Source organism: Salmo salar, chromosome ssa08, assembly GCF_905237065.1.
Source record: "Salmo salar chromosome ssa08, Ssal_v3.1, whole genome shotgun sequence".
In the NCBI taxonomy this organism is placed as follows: domain Eukaryota; kingdom Metazoa; phylum Chordata; class Actinopteri; order Salmoniformes; family Salmonidae; genus Salmo; species Salmo salar.
The window spans coordinates 9,313,736-9,335,257 of NC_059449.1; the positions used below are offsets into that span (position 1 = coordinate 9,313,736).

A 21,522-nucleotide genomic window follows, 5' to 3' on the forward strand; every position below is an offset into this window, starting at 1 on the left:
ACTGCCTCATCTGGTGGACTCACTAAACACACATGGTTCGTTTGTAAATTATGTCTGAATGTTTGTGTTCCCGTGGCTTTCCGTAAATAAAAAAGAAAATTGTGCCATCTGTTTTGCTTAATATAAGGAATTTGAAATGATTTATACTATTACTTTTGATACTTAAGTATATTTTCTAAACCAAATACCTTTATACTTTTACTCAAGTAGAATTTTACTGGGTGACTTTTACTTGAGTCATTTCCTATTAACCCAACTTTACTTTTACTCAAGTATGATTGTTTGGTAATTTCTCCACCACTGAATACACATCAAATCTCCTATGATTTGGGGTTCAGCCTGGATATGTCATATGTTCCAAGAAGAACCCCAAAATGGCATCTTTGAAGCTGAGAGCAGATTTGTTTTGATCGAACAGTGTTAGCATATGTAACTGTCCTTGTTCTAGCCTAGGTTTACAGTCACTAAAAACAGGTACTTACACAAGCACGTTTCATATATATTTTTTTATTATTATAATTTATTGAACTAGGCAAGTCAGTTAAGAACAAATTCTTATTTACAATGACGGCCTACCCCGGTCAAACCCGGACAACGCTGGGCCAATTGTGCGCCGCCCTATGGGACTCCCAATCACGGCCGGATGTGAAACAGCCTGGATATGTCATATGTTCTAAGAAGAACCCCAAAATGCCCGGACCCCCCAAGAGGCCGGGCCTTCCCCTGAAAAAAGACACGCGGGACACGGAGGGGCAGGGGTGAGCCCCAGTCCAATAGGTCCCCCTCAGCTGGCCCTATTGTCTCCCCCTCGGCAGAGGAAGAGACCCCGCAGCCCCCACAGCAGTTCCAGCTCCGAGAGCAAGTGACATCAACGATCTCCTCCCGAGGCTGCCCATTGGTTCTCTCATGTATGTAACTAACACTTCCTGCCAGTCTTTCACAGTTGACTTCACGTTTCCTTCAGGCAACTTCAACACGTTGCTTCAGAACATATGACATGTTAATAAAGGGTATGTGGTTAACTACCTTCTTATCCCAAGACACTTCACATGATAACTATAATATGTCAGCTGAAGAATAATTCCCAGACATCCCCTGTGTACACCTCAAACCACACTGCTACAAATGTTTCCCGTTGTGGACACTCTTATGTCTGGTAAGGTTAGTCAGGAAGGAGAAGCTCTTGTAACATAGTTTGCACTTGAAGGGCCTCTCCTTGGTGTGAACGGTCTGGTGCTCCTTCAAATAGTTTGCCCTAGCGAAGCACTTCCCACACGTGGGGCAGGAGTAGGGCTTGTCGACGTCGGTACTAATGCTCGGCCTCTCACGTTGTGACCCAATGACACCAGAGGAGATAGGAGCTACCGCCCTCAGGTGGTTAGTCTTTGAGCTCCGTCCTCGACCTCTAGCCATTGTTTGGGTGTTGTTGAGATTGTTTGCCGTGTTATAGGCTAGGTACCTCTTGTGATGAACGCCCATCCTGACCCTGTCTGTATTTGTGGGGTAACCATTACCAGGAAGGCTAGACCCAGGTCCAGGCTGTCTATGAACCCAGTCACCATGCATTAGATGAGACCCTGAAGTAGAAGACAGACTTGCTGATAGACTACCACCAGGGGCATCTCCCACTGCTCTCTGTGAAGGCTGAAGCCCAGGATAACCTGCTCTGTTCATCATGGATACAGTGGTGTTTGTATCATAGGAACAGGAGGGTCTATCTCTACTAGCCCCAGGCCCTGCTTCATCCCTGCACTGAGACTGTGAAGAGAGGGGTCTGGGCTGCAGACTGGATCCCTGACTGGAGCCTCTGTCTATCTGATGACCACCAGGACTGAGGTTGTTCAGTCCACCTGCCCACTGGTTGTGTTCTGTGTGATGGTGGAGTCTCTGTCCTTCGTGGTTGGGTCCTGGTTCCGACTCAAGAAGGAACCGTGACGGCTCCTGATCCAGTGTCCTGATCCGGGGCCAGGGTTTGTGACCAGCCACCTCAGAGATCCAGTCTCTCCCGCCAGCAACACCAGAAATCAGCAGGTCCTCATGGACTGCAGACTGTAAACACAAATTGAACAGAAGAGCATACAAAGATTTATATAACAAACTCTTTGCTGTACACACAGAAACATGACATATAAAAATGTTAACCACAGTCAAGCCCATCTCTAACACTGTGATTCAAGTACCTAACAATATGGAGTGATTGGAGTTTATTATTTTATTGTGTGTTGATTTGGTAATTGGTATTTAATTATGATCCCCATTAGCTGTTGCAAAAGCAGCAGCTACTCTTCCTGGGGTCCACACAAAACATGTAAAAATGACTTTTATTTTTACAAAAGGCACATATAAGCCTACATATCAATACAGAAACACAAACTATCTAGGTCAAATACGGGAGAGGCGTTATGCCATGAGGTGTTGCTTTATCTGTTTTTTGAAACCAGGTTTGCTGTTCACTTGAGCAATATGAGATGGAACGGAGTTCCATGTAATAATGGCTCTATATAATACCATACACTTTCTTGAATTTGTTCTGGGGACTGTGAAAAGCCCCTGATGGCATGTCTGGTGTGGTAAGTGTATGTGTCAGAGCTGTGTGTAAGTTGACTATGCAAACTATTTGGGATTCATCAGAATACATGGACACACATGCTTTGTTTAATGCCAGTGGCAGATCACTGGTAAAAATAGAAAAGAGTAGAGGGCCTAGAGAGCTCCCCTGCGGTACACCACACTTTACATGTTTGACATTAGAGAAGCTTTCATTAAAGAAAAACCTTTGATTTCTATTAGATAGATAGCTCTGAATCCACAATATGGCAGTGATTGAAAAGCCATAACATATGTTTTTCAACAACAGCTTTTGGTCAATAATATCAAAGGCTGCACTGAAATCTAACAGTACAGCTTCCACAATCTTCTTTTTATCAATTTCTTTCAACCAATCATCAGTCATTTGTGTCAGTGCAGTACATGTTGAATGCCCTCCTCTATAAGCATGCTGAAAGTCGGTTTTTAATTTGTTTAAAGATAAATAGCATTGTATTTGGTCAAACACAATGTCTTCCAACAGTTTGCTAAGAGCTGGCAGAAAGCTTATAGGTCTACTGTTAGAACCAGTAAAGGCCGCTTTACCACTCTTGGGTAACGGAATTACTTTGGCTTCCCTCCAGGCCTGAGGACAAAGACTTTCCTCTAGGCTTAAAGATATGACAGATAGCTGACTCCATAGCCACTCCTACCATCCTCAATAGTTTTACATCTAAGTTGTCTATGCCAGGAGGTTTGTCATTAATGATCGATAACAATCATTTTTCCACCTCTCCCACACTAACTTCAGAAAATTCAAACTTGCAATGGTTTTTTTATTATTCGTTTTTTGATGCATGAATACGATGGCTCACTGTTCGTTGTTGGCATTTCCTGCCTAAGTTCACCCACTTTGCCAATTAAGTAATCTTTTAAATAATTGGCAACATCAAATGGTTGTATGAATAAGCCATCTGTTTCGATGAAAGATGGAGTTTAATTCGTCTTCCTGCCCATAATTTTATTTAAAGTACTCACGTTTTTTTCCCATAATTCTTTAAATCATTGATCTTGGCTTCATAATAAAGTTTCTTCTTCTTTTTGTCACATAATTTCTCAATTTGCAGTAAGTCAGCCAGTCACATGTGCAGCCAGACTTATTAGCCACTCCTTTTGCCCCATCTCTATCAACCAAACAGTTTTCAATTTCTCATCAATCCATGGAGCCTAAACAGATCTAACAGTCAGTTTTTTAACAGGTGCATGTTTATCAATAAGTGGAAGAAGCAATTCATAAATTCATCAAGTGCAGCGTCTGGATGCTCCTTATTAATCACATCAGACCAACAAATATTTGTAACATCATCCACATAAGAGTCACAGCACAATCTTTTGTATGATCTCTTATATACTATTTGAGGCCCAGCTTTTGGAACTACAGCTTTAGAACAAAGTTCTACAGTATTAGTAATGTTAGGTTACAGTAAGAAGCTTCCTCTTGAGCAGACAGCTTACTGAAAACCAGTCAATATTAAGGTCCCCAATAAAGCAGACCTCTCTATTTACATCATACACTATCAAGCATTTCACACACATTATTTAGATACTGACTGTTAGCACTTGGTGGCCTATACCAACACACCAAACATTCAAGAACTAAGTATAATGTTTTGGGTTGACTGAAATACAGGAAACGTAGTTATTTTTGTATCATTGCAGGGACTAAGTCAGCACAGAGTCAATTTTGTATTTAAGATCGACCAAATGGTCATACACTCACATTGCGTGAAGTACAGTACTTTTATTGTACAACACAATATGTGACAAGTAGAATAACGTTTCTGACTATGGTAACACTTTACAATTTCTGTAAACCTGGTCCCCTCGATTTGAAAAAGGTTCAACACTACACATCTTCACTACTTCCTGTCAAGTAAACATGAATTAAGGCACTATAATTTCCTCATTATCAAACACCAGCATCAAACCACAGAAGTTTTTCACTTTTCATCAGTGAAGCATTTTGCAGACACATCACACAAACCATCACCATATCATCTACACTGCCTCATCATACTCATTCTTTCCTCAGTTCACCTCACCCAGTTCCCTACTACATCCAAAACCAACAGAATGAACTACAAACAAACTAGTATTACATTACACAAAGGCCGTGTACACTTTCTGCTGGTGTATCCTGAGTTTGATCCTCTCGGAGAAACTCTTCCAGCAGTGAGTACAAGCAAACAGCCATTATTCCGTGTGGACCTTCAGGTGCATCTTCAGATGGTGCTGGTGAGAGAACCTCTACTCACATTGGGGGCAGCTGTAGGGTTTCTCCCATGTGGACCCTCTGGTGCCTCTTGAGGCTGGACGAGTGGGAAAAACAGGCCCAGCACAGGTGGTTTCACCCATATGTGATTCCTTTGGTGATCTCCACCTGTTAAGGTAAACTTAAGGCTTTCCCACAAAACAAACACTGCCACCATTCTTATTCCCACCGTATCTGCTGATAGCGTTACAATTACTGTCATTTGTAGCTATTTAATGTTGAGGCACTGGCATTGTGTGAGGTGTGGTTTAACAGTAATGTCTGTCTTGTCGCAGGGTTCATGTTCCAGTTGATAGATCCGATAGAAGGCTTGCCTGGCTTCTCAGACTCCTTGCTCCGGCCAAACTATTCCACGCCCACTGACATAATTTTCTTCTCCACAATGAGTACCTCCCCGACCCTTCACCAAATGCTAACACATTCGGGCCCGTCTGATTGGTCCAGAAACCTATGGGTTGGGCCAGAGCCACAACACATGTGGGTAAAGCGGAGGTTTGAAAATTCTTCATTGGCTTTCATACTCTAAACCCTAAACTTCAACTAAATATTTTAATAAATAATGTGGAAAGTTGAGGTGAATAAACTGCTTGGAGTAACCCTGGATCTGCAGGTTGAATGTGGTGAGATTGATACTGTAGTTTGTTTAGGTGATTTTACAGCCAACTAGCTACTTTACATAATGGTATTGTATTTGGTATTATTGTGTGTAGCTATGTTTGCTAGCCAGCCAGCCAATAGAAAGAGCATTGCATTGTGTAGCGGACTTGAGCTGCAACTGATTTCCACAACGATTTCCTTCATAAATACAAATACAAAATACTTTGGTTAGAGACGAGACAATCGCTGATGACTTTGTTTTGTACAATGCCCCTCGTCACCACAAACGACTTCAATGATGGGAGTCTCAGACTAAAGTATATAGCGAATGACAATGAAGCTAAAGCATTTGGTGTGAGTCATCAGGCTAATAGAAGGCAGGCTAAAGGCTGTTAGGGGGTTAACCTGAAGCGCCATCAGTTTCTGTGAATCACAACTATAGGAGCAGGACGGAGCATCACTAGCCGAGTCTGTGTCTGTTCTTTCCATCCCCGTAGACAAAATGGTCGCAGCCAGTCTGTTGTCATGGAGATGTTGTTTTGTGTTTGACTGTCTGTTTCTGGTTGTGGTTAACATTGTTGTTCCCCAGCCCAGTTTTACCTTTTTATATATATTTTTTCTTTGTGATATCCAATTGGTAGTTACAGTCTTGTCCCATCGCTGCAACTCCCGTATGGACTTTGGGGAGTCGAAGGTCGAGAGCCGTGCGTCCTCCAAAACATGACCCCACCAAGCTGCACTGCTTCTTGACACAATGCCCGCTTAACCCAGAAGCCAGCCGCACCAATGTGTCGGAGGAAACACCATACACCTGGCGACCGTATCAGCGTGCATTGCGCCCAGCCCGCCACAGGAGTCGCTAGAGCGCGATGGGACGCCCCCCCAAGAGTTGAGGACACTTTCCCATCCACTGACCTCCACCAAGTCGCCTCTGGTTGTGGCCTGTTCAGTGATGATGTCCCCTGGGCCCTTGGCTGCATCCGTCTGGGAATCCAAGATGGCTGCCCAGTCTCCTTTATTAGCCTCTAGCCAACCACCTGCAGGAAGTGGTTACAAAATAGACTTTACAAACATGGCAGAGAACTCTACATATGGAGTTTTGTTTGTCTATAACCTGGTGAAGTTCATACATTATAATGTGTGTTTTTGTATGTAAACATAAATTGTAAAGATTTAATTTCATGAATGAAGAAAAACAGCCAAGATAATCCCTATTCCCATTGAAGATCTATTACTGTATAAAGGCTATATGTATTTCTCCCATACCTTGCTCCCCCATCTTTAGTCCACTCAGCAGATCAATGCTCTCTGGTTCATCTTCTATTGTCTCCTCTTTGACTAGCAGCAGATCAGGCTTCCCATCCTCCATGTCTACTGACTGTAAGAGATACAGAGTGAGAGGATGTTGGATCAAGAAATCTGATATGAGCACCCTGCTATGGAGCATCTTCTGATTGGGCAATGAGGGATTGCTATGAGTACTATGTAAACATGTTATTTGATACTATGCACACGTTAGTTGATTTGATTGACACTTGACACTCTTTAATGGTTTGATAAGTGTGGGATCATGCCTTTAAATTAACACAAAATGTATCAAGACCTGGGCCCGTATCCACGTCGAGTATCAGGTCTATCAGACTACCTGTCTATATAGTCTTATTCATTATGATCTAAAAGGCAAAACTGATCCTAGATCAGCACTCCTACTCAGAGAGGCTTTGTGGATACGGCTCCTAATACCACAGTAGTTCAGTGTGCTCACCTCAGTGAGACTGTGTGTGGTCCTGTGCTGCTCAGCTGATTCTTCTGTAGGTTCAGGAGGAGGTGTAGTCTGGTTGTCCTCCATGACCATGGTCCCCTCAGGGTTCCCCAGACCCTCCTCATACCCCTCCTCCTTCACCAGCAGCACCTCTGGACCCTCCTCCTCTTGGAAGAGACAGGTGATACAGATTACACAGACATACACTCCCTCAGAGTGTTTATCCATCCTCACTACATTTGATTCCTACACTGTAGTTACAGAATGACTTAATCGTTGTTAAAGTCATCATGGTGGACATGATTGATTGATTTTATTTGTCAGTAAAAAAATACACATACACATCAAAATCTTTGTACACTAATATATATATATATATATATATATATATATATATATATAAAAAAGATTTTGGTTTATTATTTTTTTCTCTGAAATATAACATTTACTTAAGTATTCAGACCCTTTACGCAGTACTTAGTCGAAGCACCTTTGGCAGCGATTACAGCCTGGAGTCTTCTTGGGTATGAAGCTACAAGCTTGGCACACCTGTATTTGGGGAGTTTCTCCTATTTTCTCTGCAGATCCTCTCAAGCTCTGTCAGGTTGAATGGGGAGCGTCGCTGCACAGCTATTTTCATGTTTGATCGGGTTCAAGTCCGGGCTCTGGCTGGGCCACTCAAGGACATTCAGAGACTTGTCCCAAAGCCACTCCTGCGTTGTCTTGGCTGTGTGCTTAGGACCATTGTCCTGTTGGAAGGTGAACCCCAGTCTGAGGTCCTGAGCCATCTGGAGGTTTTCATCAAGGATCTCTCTGTACTTTGCTCCGTTCATCTTTCCCTCGATCCTGACAAGTTTCCCAGTCCCTGCCGCTGAACAACATCTTCACAGCATGTTGCCACCACCATGCTTCACCGTAGGGACGGTGCCAGGTTTCCTCCAGACGTGACGCTTGGCATTCAGGCATAAGAGTTCAATCTTGGTTGCATCAGACCAGACAATCTTGTTTCTCATAGAGTCTTTTGGGTGCTTTTTGGCAAACTACAAGCGGGCTGACATGTGCCTGCTTTACTGAGGACCGGCTTCCGTCTGGCTACTCTTCCATAAAGGCCTGATTGGTGAAGTGCTGCAGAGATGGTCCTTCTGGAAGGTTCTCCCATCTCCACAGAGTGACCACTCAGAGTGACCATTGGGATCTTGGTCACCTCCCTGACCAAGGCCCTTCTCCCCTGATTGCTCAGTTTGGCCGGGCGGCTAGCTCTTGGAAGAGTCTTGGGGGTTCCAAACTTTTTCCATTAAAGAATGATGGGGGGCACTGTGTTCTTGGGGACCTTCAATGGTTGGGTTCCATGGCCGAGCAGCCACACACAAGCCTAAGATCACTATGTGCAATGCCAAGCGTCGGCTGGAGTGATGTAAAGCTCGCCGCCATTGGACTCTGGAGCAGCGGAAACGGTCTGGGGCTGTTTTTCATGGTTCAGGCTAGGCCCCTTAGTTCCAGTGAAGGGAAATCTAAACGCTACAGCATAGCCATTCTGTGCTTCCAACTTTGTGGCAACAGTTTGGGGAAGGACTTTTCCTGTTTCAGCATGACAATGCTCCAGTGCACAAAGCGAGGTCCATACAGAAATGGTTTGTCGAGATCGGTGTGGAAGAACTTGACTGGTGTGGAAGAACTTGACTGGCCTGCACAGAGCCCTGACCTCAACCTCATTGAACACCTGTGGGATTAATTGGAATGGCGACTGCAAGTCAGGCCTAATCGCACCAACATCAGTGCAAGACCTCACTAATGCTCGTGGCTGAATGGAAGCAAGTCCCCGCAGCAATGTTCCAACATCTAGTGGAAAGCCTTCCCAGAATAGCAGAAGCTGTTATAGCAGCGAAGTGGGGACTAACTCCATATTAATGCCCATGATTGTGGAATGAGATGTTCTAAAAATCTGCATGATAAACTACACTGTACAAAAATATAAAAGCAACATGTAACGTGTTGGTCCCATTATTCATGAGCTGAAATAAAGGATCCCAGAAATTGTCCATACGCACAAAAAGCTTATTTCCCTCAATTTTGTAGCACAAATTTGTTTACATCAATGTTAGTGAGCATTTCTCCTTTGCCAAGATAATCCATCCAACTGACATGTGTTGCATAGAACATAGGTGCACCTTGTGCTGGTGAAAAGAAAAGGCTACTCTAAAATGTGCAGTTGTCAGACAACATAATGCCACAGATGCCACATGTTTTGTGGGAGCATGCAATTGGCATGCTGACTGCAGGCATGTCCACCAGAGCTGTTGCCAGAGAATTTAATGTTAATTTCTCTACCATAAGCCGCCTCCAATGTCGCTTTATAGAATTTGGCAGTACGTCCAACCGGCCTCATAACCTCAGACCATGTGTAACCACGCCAGCCCAGGACCTCCACTTCCGGCTTCTTCACCTTCGGCATCATCTGAGACCAGCCAACCGGACAGCTAATGAAACTTTGGGTTTGCACAACTGAAGAATTTCTGCACAAACTGTCTCCGGGAAGCTCATCTGCGTGCTCGTCGTCCTCACCGGGGTCTTGACCTGACTGCATGTTGCGTTTATATTTTTATTCAGTGTACAATGTTTTTCTCATAAAAAGTGTCTTGGGTAGTTGAATGGAAGTAATGAAATAGGCATTTCTGAACATCATATAGCAGAGTACAAACAATATGTAACAGTCGTTTTATGTCTGGATGCAAAAATATGCGATTAAATAGATTTCACCTGCATTCTAACGAAACAAACTGACATTTAATACATGGGTCCACTCAGGCGGCAGGTAGCCTTGTGGTTAGAGCGTTGAGCCAGTAACTGAAAGGTTGCTGGATCGAATCCCCGAGCTGACAAGGTAAAAATCTGTCATTCTGCCCCTGAGCAAGGCAGTTAACCCACTGTTCCCCGGGAGCCAAAGACCTGGATGTCAATTAAGGCAGCCCCCCGCACCTCTCTGATTCAGAGGGGTTGGGTTAAATGCGGAAGACACATTTCAGTTGAAGGCATTCAGTTGTATAACTGACTAGGTATCCCCCTTCCCCCTAGTCTAGAATGCAGGAAAATATGGGTCAGTTAAAGAGGATGATATGTTAAAACATAGTTATCTTATGTCACTATAAATCACATACAATTACTATATTCATCTGAACAACAGCATAGCCTTAATTAATATGCTTGTACTGAAGTGTTGATGAAATACGAACGCAATAATAGGTGTGTTGGATAAATGACCAGCTCTTGACACGCACCATTAATTCATTCTGAATCAAATTTATTTGATTTCATTCTTCATTAGTATAACCACAATGTTCAGTTGAAATGACAGATGCACTTGCATATGGATTTGGCCTAATTCACCATCTGAGGAAAAGGAAACTCCAAATGCATTAGCAAGAAAGCTAATAAAATATGCTGCTAGTTAGCAGTGTATTGGTTAATGTAACAGTTAACCCCTGTAAGTCTATGCCGTTGTTGGGGAAGGGTTCTAAGCTGACATGTGGAATTCTTTTAAGGTGGTCATACTATGGATAATTTAGCTATTAGATTCTGAATTTTAGGACCCCTTAAGGTATCAGAAAATAATATATTGAATTTGAATTTGGCCTTTACTACTATAGCCCAGAGAAATGCATTGAATAACATGTTCATAAACATTAAAAGACAGTGAAAAACAAAAATCATAAGAAACAAGGTTTTGAAGTGTCTGTCCTATATCTGGGAGATAAAAAAATGTATTTCCTGAGCTTTCTTAACACACATATTTAACCCCTTAGGCACAAAACTACCTTCACACTTTCATTATTTTTTTTAAACCCGTACCGGTTACCTTCAGACGGGTCCTGTGACAATTGTGGGGTCACATTTGTTTGTAGCCCAAACGGTTCGGACGCTCCAAACAGAAGTTGGCACATCAACGACACCATCATATTCGTGAGAGTCTCCACCTTCCCATAGACTGATCATAATAGTCTGTAGGTTAAAGGATGCTACAGACGTTTTTGTGAGAGGACCGATTTTCGGGATGTTTCATGGCCCCTCTAGCTCTGCCACCTTTCACTGCAGATGAGGAAGGGTGACATAGGCGAATGCGGTGGATTGAGACGCATCCAGTGCAAAAAAACATCTCTAGCTTAAATTGACAGATTTTGGTGGTCATTTTTTTTAATGCTACTTAGATTGACACACAAGTGCTCTAATCGACTCTTGGGGGAAATTTGATCATTCAAAGGCATGGTCCACACTAGAAAATTGGTCATAAGTGCTGAGAATAGAGACATTTTACTCCTACTCTAATGGGTAAAAAATAAAAGCCTCTTTAGTAATAAAGGTCCCACCTAGTCAACAGATAATTAGGAGACCTCATGAGCTGTCCTTACCAGTTAACCCCCTAGAGTCGATATCCGCGCCCCCCGCGGAAATGTAATTAGCATAATCAAAAATTTCCCCATCAAAATCTGTCTGTTTAAGCTGGAGATATTCGTTTTTTTTTGCATGGGCTGCGTCTCAATCGACTTGAGGGTTAGTTCATTTAATGTCCTCAAAACTTGCAGCTCACCCAATGATGTCTATAGGCAAATGCTATCACTGCAAATGGCAGATGTGCGCTTCCTGCGCAGCGCTTTGAATAGGCTACGTATATCTCAAAGCCATAGCCAACCAGATACTTTGGTTAAAAAACGCTGCTCCCGCGGTCCATGTTGAAAGTTGAGAAATAAATGTACTACCTACAAAAAGCTGAGACTCTCCTCTCTTCAACAGTCACAACAGTACACCTATTTGCTTTCAAAATGGTTATTTTCCCTCAAATGTTGCAATCGCAACGCATTTCTCTCTCCCTCTCCTCTCCCACTCACTCTGAGCGCGGAGAGTGCGCGAGCAGCGAGTCTATTTAACTATAAAAACGCGGAACTTGAAATTTTATGTCATGGTCAATACACCTGCGTTTTCAGAATGCAACACGTTTTAAAAAATGTTCTGCTATTGTGAACTCTGCAGATTATTCAAATGAAATCAAAGTCTTTGATGCAATGTTTTTGTGGCATTTATGTCAGAGTGATTCGAGGGACACTAGAGCGCTGAGTACCAGGCCATTAGCAACTTGACAGCCGTAGGAAGTTTGGTAGGCAATTAACACTCATCAGCGCCCTTCATTTACAGAGTGCAGTTTTGGAGTAGCCTAGATACCGTGACTCAGCGGTCACGTGGAATTTGACTGCGGTCCGCCGGTGTGGCGGTAACAAGATCCCCGTAACAGCCCTATGTTCTGGCGTTACAACCTCTCTCCCGTGTGGACCTTCAGGTGCATCGTCAGCTGGTGCTGGTGGGAGAACCTCTTCTCACACTGGGGCCAGCTGTAGAATCTCTCCCCTATGTGGACCCTCTGGTGCCTCTTCAGGTTGCAAGCCTGGGCAAAGCACATGTGACACTGAGTACAAATGCAGGATTTCTCCCCTGTGTGGACCCTTTGGTGAATCTCCACCTTCTGGGGGCAGCTGAAGCCTTTGTTACAGAACATGCAGAGGAACCGTTTCTCTTTACTATTGCCTGATGTCGCTCCCCCTCCCTGAGCCTGGGCTCTAGTCCTGTCGTTTGAGTTCAATACCTGATCAAAAAGGACACGGACGTGTGAATCGGAAGGCCCCATCGACGTGGACACTGGGGCACGATCACTGAGCATGTGTAAAGCGACATTTGTATTTGTCTCTAAGCTTTCCCTGTAATCCCAGAAGTCACTGGTGTTGACCTGCGAGTGTCCTCCTAAGTTAGACTCTGCATTCCATGTCAGAGGAGCGTGGCCCTCCACTTTCAGTCACCTTATCGACAACCAGGCCCTCTCCTTTCTTATCTAGGCACCCTTCAGAATATACACTACTAATGTAACGGTTCCAGTTCCCTCTCAATGGATTAGTCTGTATATCTAAAGCCACAGGCATGTCAGCAGGTATCATCTCTGTCTCTGTAGCATATGAACAGGACAGATCATTTACAGTCAGTAACGAGTCACCTAAATCCCGATGGGACAGAACCGCGCTCGGACTACTGCAAAGTAAATACTCTGAGCGGGGAGCAGGAGGATAGCCCAGTTGCCTCAGCCCCGTTATAGTCTCTGTCTTGATGACGGCGTTCAGCGTTCCACTGACCTCCGTGATGCTGTGTCGAGTCCTGGGCAGTGCTGGGATGGTGACGGGGTCTTCTGTGGCTACAGAGGGCTCTCCAGTCTGGATATCTCTGCAGTACCGTGGGTCCTCCTCTCCTGCAGACTTCTCCTGCGTGACCCCAGGACCTGCAGCCTCTGCATCTGTAGACTGACACAAGAAGAAAGGTTATTATCAGTACATGAGTTGAATTGGATAACAATGTTGTATGGAAGTCTCACAAGTTCCACTATGGCAGATATACGAGGATGTACAAGTAAGCAAGTAAATTGCTGAGGGGAGCCTTTCTGAAATAAACAAGCCACATTTAATGTACTGTAATTTATATGTTACACTATGACACTAACCTCTATCACCATAACATGCTGGGTAGAGGTTCCACTCCCCTCATCAACAGTGATTGGTTGGTCATCTCTCCATGTATTGCGTCCCGCTGGCTTCACAAAACTTCTGTTGCCTCCATTGAGATGTCCTTCACCTGAGAGAGTGATTGGGGGAAAATAAGTGGTTAGGTTAGGTACTGTGTTGTCAACGCTCAACACTATACTGTAAAGTAAAGTATTTGACACTGTCTACAATTGGCAAGGATATAAGGTAACATGTCACACAACTATTCATAGATAGATTGTTTTCAATGAGTAAGTGATAGGAAATGCAGTAAGTCAAGAATATGATAGTGTCTTTGTGCAAGATTGCTAAGTAATCAGGGGAATTATTGCATACAATCCAAAACCTGACCAAGACCCAACTCTGGTTAACCATACAATATGTGCTTAACACATGCGCAGAGGGGAACGGGCCTACTGCAAATTGTACCTCTTTCCATTCCTCTGTATCGGTCGAGGATCTTGACACTACTGGGACGACTGGCAAGTGCGCGATCCCGTGACACCTTCAGTTCTAGTAGCTGTAGTTTCCTCCGCAAAGCCCTGTTTTCTTTCTGGCTTTGAGAAATTTCCAAACGAAACACTGCATAGTCGTCGTCTACGAGTTTACAGATTTCTGCCACGGCTGCATTCGCTAGCACCTCCATTACGGAGGCCATTTGAGTGTGAAAAACCATTACGTTACAGTTAGCCATTCTTAGCGGTTAGCATTACCTAGATAACATCTATCAACCAAGTCTTGTCTCCAACGTGAATTAAACACTACATGGAGGAAGTATGTGATATTTTGAGTTCCAGGGTTTTAATTTACGTCTAAATAAAAACAAAACGCAAACGTAACTGTTCTTGGTCACTGTTCATTTCCGTTTACTACTTTGTGTGAATTTCCGGCAGACGAGACGATGTGTTGCCCATTGCTGCCTTTCACAGGTCGGAATGCGGATTGCACATTTTGGTCACTAAAAAGTTAAATAGTAATGGACCAACCCTGCACCTATGCACTATCCCCCAAAACCACCACCCCATCCCACTACTTTGACCCTGAACGATCCTACACCAGGCCTGGCAGGATCGAACCCCTTCTCTCAAAACTCCCTATAGAGCTACAGCACTAAAATCTCTCACACCCAAATATTTCTCTGCTGCTGCGACTATCACATGTATCTAATGTGATTTCTGCTCCATCGGTGCAGTTTGAACACCATGGCCATAAACGCAAGAAATCCAACCTTAGTAAAACTCATCCTCTCTGGATCTCTCTCTCTCAGGCCTACTCACTGGGGGGCTCCCAGTCGAATCCCTCACCCTTGGGCTATTGAAGCGTTATGGGTTCTAGGTGCGCAACGATTACCCGCTCAGATCAGAGAGAAGGCAGAGCGCCCATTAAGTTTGAATAACTGGGCCTGCTTGGAGCATATGTGATCACATTATTATAGGATGACTTGGGAGAATGATGATCCGCAACAGAGGCTGGCATTGAAGAGGTGGCATGTTTCACCAGCGCTGCTCTCCACATCACTCAAGTGTTGGCAGTCTGCGCCGGCCAAGTGATGGCTGTGTTGGTCATGACGCAGACACACCTCTGGCTCTCCATGACTTCCATCAAGGAGACAGACAAGACCCCTTTGCTCAATGCAACCATCTCTGAAAAGGGCCTCTTCGGAGACACCATGAGAAAGACAGCGGGGCGTCTCGTGAAGTTAGGGGAGGAAAAGAAGCAGATGCCTCTTTCCTGTGGTGCGTCGGCTCCCAAACAGCCGACCTGCGCCGAAAGCGTGGCGAGCAGGTCCAAGAAGCTCCTAGCTCCCCTGTGGAAGCCCCGGTCGCTGCAACAGCGCCGCCGGCCGCCCAGCAGCCTCTCTTGAAGCCTAGATGGGTGCCTATGCCAACCTGTCAGAACGCTCTCGGAAGCGCCGCCAAACCTGATTGGCGGAAAAGTGACCTGAATACAAACCTTTTAAAAGAGAAACAGATAACTTGTATATCTTCCTGTTGTGGACATTCCTGTCTAAGGCTACTTAGGAAGGAAAAGCTTGTAACATAGTTTGCACTTAAATGGCCTTTCCTTGGTATGAACGGTCTGGTGCTTCTTCAAATTGTTTGCGTTGGCGAACCGGTTCCCACATGTAGGGCAAGCGTACGACTTGTCGCCATCCGTCCTAACACTCGCCCTCCCACGTTGTGACCCAATGACACTAGAGGAGGTAGAAGCAGGAGCCACCACCCTCAGGTGGTTAGTCTTACAACTCCCTCCTTGACCTCTAGCCGTTGTTGGGATTGTGTGCTGTGTTATAGGCTAGGCACCTCTTGTGGTGAAAGCCCATCCTGACCCATCTATGAACCCAGTCACCAGGAATTAGACGAAATCCTGAGGGAGAAGACAGACTTCCTGTTAGACTCCCACCAGGGGCTTTCCCACCTCTCCCAGTGAAGGCTGAAGCCCAGTGTGACCTGCTCCATCCCTGCACTGAGACTGTGAAGACAAGGGTCTGGGCTGCAGACTGGATCCATGACTGGAGCCTCGGTCTCTCGGATGACCACCAGGACTGAGGTTGTTCAGCCCACCTGTCCACTGGTTGTGGTAGAGTCTCTGTCCCTCATGGTTCGGTCCTGGTTCCGATTCGGGAAGGATTAGCGATGGCTACTGATCCATGGTCATGATCCGGGACAGAATATGTGACCAGCCATCTCAGAGGTCCAGTCTCTCCAGCCAGCAACACTGGATATCAGCAGGCCTTGATGGACTGCAGACTGCAAACAAAGATTGTACAGAAAAGAATAAAGGTTTAATATAAGAAACCCTTTGCTGTTCACACAGAAACATGACTTGAAAAATGTTAACCAGTCAAGCCCATCTCTAACACTGTGATTCAAGTACCTAACAATATGGAGCCATTGGAGTTTATTATTAAAAAAAATCCATGTTGGTTGATTCAAGAATTAAGTATAATGTTTTGGTTTGACTGAGATAAGGGAAACTCAGTCCCTTGCAACAACAATAACCAAGTCAGTCAGCATATACTCAATTTTATATTTAATTTCAATAAAATGGTCATACACTCACATAGTGAAGTACAGAACTTTTATTGCACAAAACGATACGTGACAAGTAGAATAACTTTGTTAACACTTGACCTTTTCTGTAAATCTGCCACCCTTGCTTTGATAAATTATTTTATAATACTTTGCAAAAGGTTCATTACATTAAAACAGCTTCACTATTTTATATAAAGTAAACATGAATCAAGGCACTATCCTTACCTCACTATAAAACACCAGCATCAACCTAAAGGGACTAAGTTGGTCACTCTTCATCAGTGAAGCATGTTTACAGACACCATCATCTACTCTGCCTCATCATACTTATTCTTTTGTCAGTTCCCTACTACATCCAAAACCAACAGAATTGACTACAAACTAACTAGTACTACATTACATGTCACTATACTCTATACATGGGCCATGTGCATTTTCTGCTGGTGTATCCTGAGGTAGCTACTCTCTGAGAACCTCTTCCCACAGTGTGTACAGGCGAATGGCCTCTCTCCCGTGTGCATCTTCAGGTGCATCTTCAGCTGGTGCTTGTGGGAGAACCTCTTCTCACACTGGGGGCAGTTGTAGGGTTTCTCCCCTGTGTGGACCCTCTGGTGCCTCTTCAGCTTGGACGAGTGGGAGAAACTGGCCTGGCACAGGTGGCAGCCGAACGGTTTCTTCTCCGTGTGTATCCTCTGGTGGATCTCCACCTGTTTGGGGAAACTGAAGGCTTTCCCACAGAATGAACACAGGAAGTGCTTCTTTTTGCCACCGGAGCTACTGACAGCGTTACTACTACTGTCATTTGTCAATGGACTTGTGTAGCCATTTGGTGTTGAGGCACTGGCTTGGTCTGATGTCTGGTTTAACATTAGGAGAGTGTGAGGAGGACGAAGGCCAGGGAGTGTCTGTGTTGTCACAGGGTCCATGTTCCAGTTGATAGATCCTATAGAAGGCAGGCTGAAGGCAGCACCTGTTAGGGGGTTAACCTGAGGCGTCATCAGTCTCTCTGAATCACAACTATAGGAGCAGGACGGAGCATCGCTAGCCGAGACTGTGCCTGTTCGTTCCTGCTGCATACGAACCTGGCCTCCACGTCCCCGCAGACCAAATCTACACCTCGCCCTGGTCTCAGCCATTCTGTTGTCTTGGAGACTAAATTCAGTTGTTGTTTTGTGTTCAACTGTCTGTTTCTGGTTGTGGTAAACATTGTTGTTCCCCAGCCCAGAGTTGAGGACGCTGTCCCATCCACTGACCTCCACTATGTCACCTCTAGTCCTGACCTGCTCAGTGATGATGTCCCCTTGGCCCTTGTCTGCACCCATCTGGGATTGGGAATCCAAGATGGCCACCCAGTCTCCACTGTTAGCCTCCAGCCAACAACCTGCAGGAAGACTTTAGACTTTAAAACGGCAGAAAACTCTACATATGGAGTTTTTTTTGTCCATTACCTGGTGAAGTTGATACATTATGTGTTTTTGTATGTAAACATAAGTTGCTGTAGGCTATATGTATTGCTCCCTTACCTTGCTCCCCCATCTTTAGTCCACTCAGCAGATCAATGCTCTCTGGTCTGTCTTCTATTGTCTCCTCTTTGACCAGCAGCAGATCAGGCTTCCCATCCTCCATGTCTACTGACTGTAAGAGATACAGAGTGAGAGGATGTTGGATCTGATATGAGCACCCTTCTATGGAGAATCTTCTGATTGGGCAATGAGAGATTGCTATGAGTACTATACACTATTTAATGGTGTGATAATTGAAAGGCATGGTCCCACACTTAAGACAAAATTCATCAAGACCTGGGGCCGTATCCACAAAGAGTAGAAGTGCTGATAGAGGATCAGGTCCCCACCTGTCTACATGGTCTCATTATTATATAAAATGGTAAACAGATCTTAGATCAGCACTCCTACTTTGGAGAGACTTTGTGGATACAGACCCTGACCGAATACCATTCAGACAGTAGTTCACAGTGGTCTCACCTCAGTGAAACTGTGTGTGGTCCTGTGCTGCTCAGCTGGTTCCTCTGTGGGTTCAGGAGGAGGTGTAGTCTGGTTGTCCTCCATCACCATGGTCCCCTCAGGGTTCCCCAGACCCTCCTCCTTTACCAGCAGCACCTCCAGACCCTCCTCCTCCTGGAAAAGAGAGTTGTTACAGATTACACAGACATTCACTCCCTCAGGTACGTACACACCGATAATAAACACACTTTTAACATGGAGTGTTTATCCATCCCCAATACATTTGAGTCCTATACTGTAGTTACAGAATGACTTCATTGTTGTTAAACCCATCATGGCGGACATAAATATGTTGTGGGTAAAGACGTGTCAGCTATGATAAATCAAATCATCAGACAAACCTGACTAAACTAGTTTTACGTGTACAGTAGGTGTTTGTTAGTGTGTGGGTATGTGTAGGTATATTTAGTAAGTGTATAATGGTTAGAACGTGCTGTAAGGTGTATGCAGAATAGGGTGAAATCAGATGGATGTATACTAAAGAAGAGTTTCAATGAAAGTCTTAGAATGAAAAGTAAAATGTTGGTGTTTATTAAACATAAACAAGTTATAAATACGCCATATGAAAACCACACATACATGTCTCAACTAAAAATCAGCATTAACTTGATAAACTGCAATAATATTCTCAGGAAAACTGTCTTCGGGGAGAAAAATTAAGTAGTTTCATGGAAGTAATAAAATGGCCATTTGTGAACATCATATAGCCTACACAGGACAAACAATAGGCAACAGACTTTAGGCTTATATATGCCTTATAAATCACACGTCTGGATGGAAAATGTTTACCCAGGAATATTCAACAATGAAATCTGTTACTCTCATTATTCCAAATTCATCTGTGGATCTTTTCTACTGACAACAATGAAAATAAATCTTTGTCTTTAATGCAGGGTTTGTCTAAACGTCAGAAGCGATCGAGTGGAATGTTTACTTCCTATGTTATAGAGTGGAATGTTTTTTCTGCTGGTGTATCCTGAGGTAGCTCCTTTCTGAGAACCTCTTCCTGCAGTGCGTACAGGTGAACGGCCTCTCTCCCGTGTGGACCTTCATGTGCATCTTCAGGTTGCCAGACTGGGCGAAACGCATGTCACACTGTGGGCAGCTGTAGGGTTTCTCCCCTGTGTGGACCCTCTGGTGCCTCTTCAGGTTGCCAGCCTCAGCGAATCGCATGTGACACTGGGAGCAGCTGAATGGTTTCTCCCCTGTGTGGACCCTCTGGTGGATCTCCACCTTCTGGATGCAGCTGAAGCCTTTGTTACAGAACATGCAGAGGAACCGTTTCACTTTACTACCGCCTGATTTTGGTCCCCCTCCCTGAGCCTTTGCCCTTTGGTCGTTTGAGTTCAATACCTGATCGGAAGGCCCAATCGACGTGTTCACTGGGTCTCGATCCCTGAGTGTGTGTAAAGGGGAGTGGGTCGTGACATCTGGATTTGTCTCTAAGCTTTCCCTGTAATCTAAGAAATCTCTGCCTTGTGAGTGTCTTTCTCCTAAGTGAGTCTTATTCCATATCAGAGGAGCATCGCCCTCAACCTTCACAGTCACCTCATCTACGACAATAACCTCCTCTTTCTTATCTAGGCACCCTTCAGCGTATAGACTATTACTGTACTGGTTCCAGTCCCCTCTAGACAGATCAGTCTGTGTCTCTAAACCCAATGGCATATTGCCAGGGTCCATCTCTGTAGTGTAAGAACAAGACGGATAATTGACAGTCTCTGACACGTCACCTGAGTCCCGATGGGAATGAACCGTCCTCGGGCTACCATAAAGAAAATACTCTGAGCCGGGAGCAGGAGGACATCCCAGTGGCCCCAGTCTCTCTGGGTCTGACCTGTGGTCAGATCCTGTGTGTAAGAGCCTTTGTGTTACAGTTAAAGTCTCTGACTTGAGGATGGCGTTCAGCGTTCCACTGACCTCCGTGATGCTGCATCGGGTCCTGTGCTGGGGCGCCGTGGTGTTGGCGAGGTCTGCTGTGGCTACAGGGGATGCCACTCCAGCCGCTGCTCCAGTCTGGATGTCTCTGCAGTGTTGTGGGTAGTCTCCTTCAGTCCTCTCCTGCTTGACCAGAGACGATCCTCCAGGACCTGCCGCCTCTGCATCTGCAGACTGACAAGAAGACACTAGGTTATTATCGGTACATTAGTTTAATTGGATAACAATCAGGGAATATAATAACAATGTCGTAGGGAAGTCTCACGAGCTCCAATATGGCAGATAATTAAGGATGACCATGTAAGCATATTAATGGCTAAGGGGAGCCTTTCTGAAATAAATGAGCCACATTCTATGTACTTTCATTTTGAATGTTACACTATAACACTAACCTCTATCACAATAACGTGCTGGGTAGAGGTTCCACTCCCCTCATCAACAGTGATTGGTTGGTCACCTCTCCATGTATTGTGTCCCGCTGGCTTCACAAAGCTCCTGTGGCCTCCAGTGAAATGTCCTTCACCTGAGAGAGTGATTGGGGGGAAAGTGGTGGTTAGGTTAGCTACTGTCAATGCTCAACGCTATATTATACACTATTGACGCTGTCTATAATTGGCAAGATGTAAGGTAACACTTCTTAAATTACAGATATACCATTTATTGATCAATGCAATGTACTCCATGTATTCACATTGTTTTCATTGAGTAGATAATAGGAAATTCAGTAAATAAAGAATCTGGT

The 21,522-nt window shown here is 44.5% G+C and overlaps 3 protein-coding genes across 5 annotated transcripts in view; all 3 read right to left on the bottom strand.

The window, feature by feature from the left end:
* LOC106610081 (zinc finger and SCAN domain-containing protein 2) overlaps nt 1-21,522 on the bottom strand; it is a 482,712-nt gene that overhangs the window by 460,534 nt on the left and 656 nt on the right. The window contains exon 2 of one of the 2 annotated variants that reach the window (XM_045723155.1): nt 21,173-21,303. The exons of the other annotated variant lie outside the window; for it this stretch is intronic. Coding sequence (XP_045579111.1) covers nt 21,173-21,303 — 131 coding nt within the window. The remainder of the gene's footprint in view (nt 1-21,172; nt 21,304-21,522) is intronic. 2 annotated transcript variants of the gene reach the window in all.
* LOC106610123 (zinc finger protein GLI4-like) lies at nt 275-6,938 on the bottom strand. Its single transcript, XM_014209293.2, has 3 exons — nt 6,722-6,938; nt 6,371-6,492; nt 275-2,049 (listed from the first exon to the last, which is right to left on the bottom strand). The coding sequence occupies exons 1-3, from the start codon at nt 6,900-6,902 to the stop codon at nt 1,120-1,122; spliced, it is 1,233 nt and encodes a 410-aa protein (XP_014064768.2). The 5' UTR covers nt 6,903-6,938; the 3' UTR covers nt 275-1,119.
* Nucleotides 10,495-16,191, bottom strand: LOC106610067 (zinc finger protein 214-like). 2 transcript variants are annotated; one of them, XM_045723206.1, is made up of 4 exons: nt 14,216-16,188; nt 13,747-13,877; nt 13,385-13,549; nt 10,495-12,648 (listed from the first exon to the last, which is right to left on the bottom strand). In XM_045723206.1, the coding sequence occupies exons 1-4, from the start codon at nt 14,478-14,480 to the stop codon at nt 12,514-12,516; spliced, it is 696 nt and encodes a 231-aa protein (XP_045579162.1). In that variant the 5' UTR covers nt 14,481-16,188; the 3' UTR covers nt 10,495-12,513. The 2 variants fall into 2 exon arrangements, with proteins under 2 accessions (XP_045579162.1, XP_014064675.2); XM_014209200.2 differs by having other exon boundaries at nt 10,495-13,549; nt 14,216-16,191.

What these genes read in the sequence shown, in the direction of transcription:
- LOC106610067 (XM_014209200.2), bottom strand. Translation starts at nt 14,480, where the DNA reads ATGGCTAACTGTAACGTAATGGTTTTTCACACTCAAATGGCCTCCGTA. An exon ending in ATACAGAGGAATGGAAAGAG is followed by an intron (nt 13,878 to 14,215) that starts GTACAATTTGCA and finishes TCACTCTCTCAG; the next exon opens with GTGAAGGACATCTCAATGGA. An exon ending in AGCATGTTATGGTGATAGAG is followed by an intron (nt 13,550 to 13,746) that starts GTTAGTGTCATA and finishes TTCTTGTGTCAG; the next exon opens with TCTACAGATGCAGAGGCTGC.
- LOC106610123 (XM_014209293.2), bottom strand. Translation starts at nt 6,902, where the DNA reads ATGCTCCATAGCAGGGTGCTCATATCAGATTTCTTGATCCAACATCCT. An exon ending in ACTAAAGATGGGGGAGCAAG is followed by an intron (nt 6,493 to 6,721) that starts GTATGGGAGAAA and finishes CACTTCCTGCAG; the next exon opens with GTGGTTGGCTAGAGGCTAAT. An exon ending in CCAGAGGCGACTTGGTGGAG is followed by an intron (nt 2,050 to 6,370) that starts GTCAGTGGATGG and finishes TTGTGTTTACAG; the next exon opens with TCTGCAGTCCATGAGGACCT.